Genomic DNA, 8,111 nt, shown 5'->3' with positions numbered 1-8,111 from the left:
TTATCTTCTGTGTCTGTGTTAATTGGTTTCCCTTTTCTTTGTTGAAGAGGGTCTGTGCAATCCTTCTGCCTAGTCCGCCATCTTGCCGGAACTCCAAATCTTACTGTCTATGAGACATGTAACAGAGCCTGTCGTCTGAGGGTTAGAGGGTTGCCCATCGATTCCCATAACTGAGACTGGGGAGGGAAATGATTGTCCCGAGAAGGAAGGACTGAGTAGGTAGCCCCCATGTCGACCAAGAAGGATGTCAACTTACCTGCTAACTTGAATGTTACCCTGGGCTTGGCGAGAGTAATCAGGGTCTTCAGCTGCCAGACCCAGAACAGTCAACAGCGGGTCAGGGGGTGGAGAAGTTGGCCCGCCGTGTCTTGGCATGGAGGGACAGCCACTTTTCTAATGTCAAATTTGACTGCATGCCAGACAAGGTCTGGAAGGTTGTCGTGGATGTGGGCAGTGGTTGGCCCAATGGCCTTCCTTTCCACATTTAAAGAAGGCTCCTGGTGGTAAGTTGTTTCTGGCTTGTTGTGTAGGTGCTGCTGGCCTCAGGGCTGCCATCAAGGCTCAGGCTTGTAGACTAGCCTTTTGGCAAGTCTGCGACTCCCTATGTGCCTCAGCCCGCTCCTCCTGGGTGTTAAAGACTTTAAAGGCCATATTCACCAGGTCTTGGATGGGAGTCTGGGGACCCTCTTCTGCCTTTTTTAGCTTCTTTCTAATATCTGGAGCAGATTGGGTGATAAAGTGGGTAGCTAAAACAGTAGCTACTGCCAGGGAGTTTGGGTCTAAGCGGGTATATTGTGTAAGGGCCTCAGTGAGGCAATTAAGAAAAGTTGCTGGGTTTTCATTAGAGAGTTGAGTAATCTCTCACAGCTTATCAAAATTAACAGCTTTATGTGAGATAGCCTACAAGCCCGCTAGGAGGCACTGGAGCATTTTGTCCCTGCGAATTGCGGCCATCCAGCCCATATTTGGTATCTAGTTGTTATTCCCATCTGGTGTCCTGCCCAGGAATGGCTTCTGGACCCACTGGCATGGTAGGGTCAGTTAAATGGATTTGGTTGGCATGCTCCCGAGCAGCCCCAAGAACCCACTCCCTTTCATCAGAGTTTAAAGTGGAAAAGAAGACAAAATAAATGTCATGCCAGGTTAGGTCATACACTTGAGAAAGGTAACGAAATTCCTTAATGTAGGTGGTGGGGTTGTGAGAAAAGGAACTCAGATGTTTCTCAATCTGGGATAAGTCAGTGAAGGAAAAAGGAACATGGACATGGACGACACCTTCTGAGTCAGCTACTTCCTGTAGGGGACAAAGAAGGGGCTGTTGAGAATGGATGTGACTGCTTACCGGGCAGGGTAAGGAGGATTCAGGGGAAGTGGTGTCGGGAGATGTTGGTGGAGATGTAGGTGGGGATGACGGAGAGGGTGCAGTAGGGTTAACTGGAGGTGGAGATGAAAGTGCATGTTCTGGATAAGGGGATGGTCTATGGGGTGGGGATGAAAGATTCAGGTGGATCAGAAAAAGAGAAAGTTGGTTTGGGGGAAGTGAGAGGAGTTGAAGAGTCTTTAGAGGGGGTTTGGACAGGAGTTTCATGAGCTAGGAGAATCTGAGTGGTATTGCAAGTAGATCAGAGAGAGAGAGAGAGATGGGAGCGCAGGTAAAAGAAAGCTTGGATGTAGGGAACCTCCAGCCATTTGCCTGTGTGGCAGCAGAAATTATCGAGATCAGTGAGAATGTTAAAATCGAAAGTTCATTGCTCGGGCCACCGAGAATTATTATCTACTGGGTATTGGGGCCAAGCAGTAGTGCAATAGAAAATTAGGCGTTTGGAATGTTAAGTCCTGAGCCAGTCCCAGGATGCCAAGATTGAGTAAAAGACACCCCAGAAGAGTAGTAGGGTCTGGTTTAGAATTCTGGTTACTATGATCCCTTAAGTCCTGATGGGAAGGTTCTGTTAAAGTACCAGCATCCTAGTCGCTTTGCTACAACCTTGGTAATGGAGACCAGAAGAATAAAAGGGACGTCTCCACTAATATTCCCCGGTCTGGAAAGACAGGGAATCCACGGCATCCCCAGGATGTCTCTGTCTTTGGAATGGGAGAGCCTCTGATGTAGATCTACGCTTTTAAAACAGACAGAAAATGGGCAGAGGCTCTGGAAATGGAACTGAGACCTGGGATCTGAGTGCTGAGAATGGAGAAACTAACCAGAATGGGGAAACTCACCGTGTTGAGTGATGGCAGCTGGAGATTCCTGGTCCACAGCAAGAAGGAAGAAAGGGAGGGGGGGGGGCGCAGCACTCTGCCTCAGCAGAGATTACTTATGTCCCACTCCCCTCCCGGGTTTCTGCATCAGATGTAAGGTTGTGAAGAAGAGAGGAGGCATGAAGAGTGGGATAAAGAAAAGTTTTATTCTGTGCTCCTGGGCGAGGTTTACGGGTACCTGATGAGGTACACAGGTCTCTGAGAGGGGCCAGAGAAGTCTCGCCGCCTGGACAGGAGTTTATATAGTTGCATAGCAGACCTGAGTGGGGGCAGAGAGAAAAAGGTGGGAACCAATCAGGTGAAAGAACCTCATTAGCATAGTCGTTAAGGGAGGGGAGAAGGACCTGTGGTGGTTCAAAATAAGGCGGGAACCCATCAGGTGGAAGCTGCATCCGGGTTGGCCTGTTTGTAACTTCTTCCTGCTCTTTTACCCACCTGACTGGCGCCGCGTTCCTGCCTGACAATAAGATTAGCTTTTGCCAGTTTGAGGAACATAAAATCAAGTAATCTGAGAATATATGAAAATTCAAATTGAGAATGTTTTATGTTAAGTTTTTTAAAAGGGGAGGAGAGTAGGTTAGGGTCGGGGATGGTAGGTAATTGGGAGTGAAAGCAAATTTATACGAACTGTTGAATGTAAAACAATTCTGCTCTGTAAATATGCACCCAAAGCACAATTAAAAAAAAAAAAGTTCTAAAATTACTTTGTTATTATGTGGGGTTTTATTCATTAAACTATTAAGTATAAAGTTTTGAGAAACAGATTCATCACTCTCACACACTTAGCAAAAACTGAGATTATCTTTAGTTTTCAAATTAGAAACTATTAAGTTAGGCAGTTTCTAGGAGATAATTCAAGTACCATCTGTATATCCACCCAACCCACTGCCATCGAGTGGGGTCCGGCTCATAACGACCCCTCCTTAGGTTTCTAAGGCATATCACTATGGAAGCATATTGCCCAAGCTTCCTTCGGAGGAGTGGCGGGTGGGTTTGGACTGCCAGCCTTCTGATTAGCAGTCAAGTGCCTTAGGCACGTTGTTGTTGTTATGTGCTGTCGCGTCAGACCCGACTCATAGTGACCCTTCCTTGGATTTCCAAGGCAGTATAACTACAGAAGTAGATTGCCCAATCTACCTTCCGAGGAGTGGCTGGTGGGTTTGAACCGCCAACTTTCTGGTTAGTAGTCAAATGCCTTAGGCACTATGCCACCAGTTATAACCATTTAAGTGTATACTACCTTCCAAGAGTGGTTTATAAAGGACCGTCAGAATAAAAATCTATTTTATGATTGAAAATTCTTATATTCAAATCTATTAGATGATAAAATACTCTATTGAACTTCCTGTGTTGTAATCATTTACAAGGAATTTTTATTTGATTTTTCAAATAGTTTATGTATTTTATGATTTACAAATATAATTGAAGGCACACAATATTTTTTTTAAAATTTTATTATGGTTTTGTTGAAAGTTTACAGAGCAAATTCATTTTCCATACACCAGTTCACATACACTTTGTCTCATGATATTGACTGCAGTTTCCCACAATGCAACAGCTCTCTTCCTACTTCCTCCCATACTTACCTCTTCTTTGTGTCCTTCCCTTCCATGCACTTCTGCCCCCCAAGCTGTCTCTCTCTATATACACAGCCCTTCTATTCTCCCATGATTGATTTCTCCAAGGAGTGAATATACCTATCGTAAATGTTCAGCTCATATTCCTGTCTTTTGTTTGGCTGGAAGCCACAGAAGTGGATTTAATTTCAGACCTGAAGGGCAGCTAGGAACTATAGTCACAGGGGTTCCACCAGGCTCTATCAGACCAGCAAACCTGGTCCCTTTTTTTAAAAAAATATGATTTTGAGTTTTGTTCCACATTGTTCTCCCCTCTATCCAGGATCTGCTACATAGATCCCCTCTGAGTGGTTGACAGTGGTAGCCAGGCACCATCTAGTTCTTTTGGTCTCATAATCATATAGGCGGAGGATTACATGGTGTACCAGTCCCTTGGACTAATTGTTTCCATGCGTCTTTGGTTTTCTTCATTCTTCACTACTCTGGACAAGGAGAGACCCATCGTTTCATCTAGATGGCTGCTTGCAAGCTTTTTAGATCCCAGTCGTAACTTGCCAAAGTAGGATGTGGACCAATATTTTTGTGTAGTATATTATGCAAATTGAGATTTATGTAAAGTCATACAATGTTTTATTCTCACAATACTAAAACCATCTTATGAAACAAATGAGTGATTTTTATATATTTTTGGTATTTTAATATAGTTCTTGTAGAATTAGGAGGAAGTTGGAGAAACAATGGGAGGGAAGGTGTAGATGACCATGGTTAAGGAGTGATGTTCCCTCTAGTTGCTAATACCCACATGGGCACCAACCCAGAATAAAAAACTTCGCAAAATTATTTGAACTGAAGTCCAACACTGCGCTGAACTCTGGTGTGAAATTGAAGGAAGGGAAAAGCATTCAGCTGTTCTCTCATAGGACAGAAAAGATCATGTAGTCCATGGTCTCAGGTATATATCTAGTCAAAATTCTAGTTAACTATAATTTTCTCAGCAATTTTATTAATGATAATATTTTTCCTTTCATATGACTATAAGCATTTTTTCTTTTTACTATATTATTATATTTTATAAATTTGCCCTTTTATTTTGTATTTAAATAATGAACCAGTAAATCTAAGTAAAATACACTCCTGCAAAAATGTGACAATGCAATTTCTAGATTCAAATATCATAAATTTGTTTCAATTCAAAATTATCTGCTCATAAATGTATGTGCCCTTTCTCCTAAATAACAAACAAACAAAAAAAGAGTGCATTATTTTTCCTCATTCAGTGTGTTTGTGTGTTTTATTTTTCTTTAGTGGGGTTGTCACTGTCATTACATAATTTTCTTATTTTATGTGTGTAACAGCCTGGGATTATTGAAATAAACCTAAGACCCATCTGAAGATAAAGTGTTCTTGGAGTAAGTTATAGAAAGTCATTCTTGTTTGTGTTATTGTGAGCGTTTTTATGAACTTGATTTGCCATTTCACTCTAGTGAAAAGTATTTTCCTGATAGCAACTGGTATTATGCTTTCCAAAACATATCAGTCATTAAAACATCCAAGTACTCAATCAAGCATGCTTAGAATTTCTCATTGAAACCAAAAGTAATAGGAAATTTCACATAGATGTGTATAAAGCTAATTGAAAGGCAAATTGTTCAACAATTATCTTTTTTAAATTTAAACTATGACCTATTTATGGCATAAAGACATTTTCTCAGCCAAAAGCTGGTAGCACTCATCAAATCCTGGCACCAATACTGTAGATAACTTAATCTAATATATATCCAGCTTACATAGCAACATTTTAAGACCATGTAAGTCTTGCCAAATATGCATCCTAAATTATTTTAAAGAAACTCTTGTGGCACAGTGATTAAGTACCTGACTGGTAAGCTGAATGTTGACAGTTCAAACCCATGCAGAGGCTCCATGAGAAAAGACCTGGCAATCTGCTTCTATGAAGATGACAGCCTAGAAAACCCTATGGGGGGTTCTACTCCGCCACATGGGGTCACTATGAGTCGAAAATGGACTCCATAGTACTCAACAACAAATCATAAAATTTTAACACATCATTTAAAGTAGACTCAGGAATCGAAATATAAAATATCAAAATATTAATTATGTTACTATTTTTTTTGTGTGTATAATTATCATCCACACATAGAGAAAAAAAAATGGAATGCCCTTTAGTTAGAGTCATAATTTGCAGAGCCCAGTGCAAAGTGAGGTCCTTTGTTCATACATTATTACGAATTCAAAGCATTAAATTAAGCGTGGAGCTCTTCTGAGCACTTGTCCCTACACAGCTGCACAGGTCATATGCTATGAAGTTGGCCTTGCCGGTAACATTCCTGCCATTCTTCTATTCAGATATATCTAGCATACAATAAAGAAAAAAAGGCACAAAGTGGCAATCTGTTATATTTAAGTAAAGTTTAAGCTTCAACAGTTTTTTGAGGGAGTTTCTCAACTGAAATCCTAAAGACTTTCTCTTACTACTCCCACTCTATAACAGAATATGGAAGCTTACACTCTCTAATAGCTTGAACCCCAGATAAAATCTAGATTAGTGGTTGTAACTGTTTTTTCCTACATAAGATTGGTTCAAGCAATATATATTCAATAGTGTTTTCTTTATAGAAGTGTGAAAAGAATGCATGCATTTGACATTGTTTAATAAATTTTCAAAAGTAAAATTTTGCATGTTGTAATTAGGTGTATTTTGTGTGTTCAGGTAAGTGGATGAAATCAAACTACTTAATGGTTTTAAAGGAAAGTACCAGTGAACTTGGCACTGTTGTTCTCTGAAATGGTGTGCTGAGTTGGTTTTTAAATGAAAAGCAATGTCTTCTACGCCCTGTGGGCCCAGACTAGAAATACTAGACATTTGATTTTATACTCCAATTTATCTTTTTAGGGATGCAAGTATTGGAATGGAATGGAATTCCTTTAACTTCTAAAACATACGAAGAAGTGCAAAGTATAATTAATCAGCCAAGTGGGGAAGCAGAAATATGTGTAAGACTGTGAGTTTTTCCCCATCTTTTGGTTTCCATTTTTTGGCTATTCATGGCTGTTTTAATTTGAAATTGTTAAGGTGGAACCTTTCTAGTCAGCAAGATTTTTCTGTAATTAGAAAATAAAGTGAATACAAATTTTATAGATGTCTTGTGTTCAGAATCAAACTCTAAAGCATAGAAAGAATTCAGCTAATTTTCTTTCGGATGATGTTAATAACTTTTCCCTTTTGTGCTTTTATTGATACATGCCTCATGTAAATGAAAGCCTAAGCCCATTTTGATTTCATGAATATGTATAGTATTTCAAAATGAACTTACGTTTAATCCATAAAGATTTCACCTTAAATAATCATTTTTATGAGCTCGAACTTTTAACAACATTGCAAATGTATATTGGGTTAGAAGGGTGAGCATGCTTTGGAGTTGCTTTCTGTCATTAACCACTTCTCATTTACCTACTGAAACAAAATATTCAGGGCAGTTTGGGAAAAAAGTGCCTTTTGTCTCCGGCTTCCTCAATTGCTTTCTTAATGTTATGTTTTAACTTTTAGGGACCTCAATATGCTATCAGATTCTGAAAATTCCCAGCAACTGGAACTTCATGAACCACCAAAAGCTGGTAGGTGAAAGCAATCTGCTTACAACTGCATGTAAAGATGTAGATGTAGGGAGGTAGGGTGATTTTTGTTTTTTGGTTTTTTTTAAATATTATTTTACTGTGTACTCACTGAAAGTTTACACAACAAATTAAGGTCCTATTTGATAGTTTCTACACAAAGTGTTCAGTGACATTGGTTATATTTTTAAAACTGTAAAACATTCTCTTTGATTGTGTTCTGGTTGTTCCATTTCCAGTACTCTAGTTTTCCTATTCCCTTTTCTTTTCATTTTTGCTTTAGAGTAATTGCTGACCTTTTGGTACCATATAGATAGTTTTTAATGGTGCACCATACTCATACTTTGTTTTGTGGGTCATTATGTTATTTCATTAAAAGATGACCTTGGGATAGTTTAGATTCAAGATTAGAGTATCTCAGGTTATAGTCTCAGGTGCCCTCTAGTCTTAATTGGCCCAGTTAGTCTGGACTTGTTAAGATTTTGATTCTGTTCCTCATTCTTCTCTCATACTATCAGAGTCCATCTATTGTGGCTGTGATCAGAATGCTTGCAGCATCTAGTTCTTTTGGTTTCAGGGTACATGAGGCTGTGACTCATGTAGGTTATTAGACCTATAGACTAGTTTCTTCTCTGAGATTTT

At 39.6% G+C, this 8,111-nt stretch overlaps 1 protein-coding gene across 1 annotated transcript in view; it reads left to right on the top strand.

The window, feature by feature from the left end:
* PCLO (piccolo presynaptic cytomatrix protein) overlaps positions 1-8,111 on the top strand; it is a 529,144-nt gene that overhangs the window by 435,072 nt on the left and 85,961 nt on the right. The window contains exons 11-12 of the mRNA XM_007944901.1: positions 6,751-6,859; positions 7,405-7,472. Coding sequence (XP_007943092.1) covers positions 6,751-6,859; positions 7,405-7,472 — 177 coding nt within the window. The remainder of the gene's footprint in view (positions 1-6,750; positions 6,860-7,404; positions 7,473-8,111) is intronic.

This window comes from Orycteropus afer, unplaced genomic scaffold (genome assembly GCF_000298275.1).
Source record: "Orycteropus afer afer isolate SDZICR_OR568_19922 unplaced genomic scaffold, OryAfe1.0 scaffold00007, whole genome shotgun sequence".
In the NCBI taxonomy this organism is placed as follows: domain Eukaryota; kingdom Metazoa; phylum Chordata; class Mammalia; order Tubulidentata; family Orycteropodidae; genus Orycteropus; species Orycteropus afer.
The sequence above is the reverse complement of the archived record's forward strand: the minus strand, read 5'-3'. Positions and strand labels throughout refer to the sequence as shown.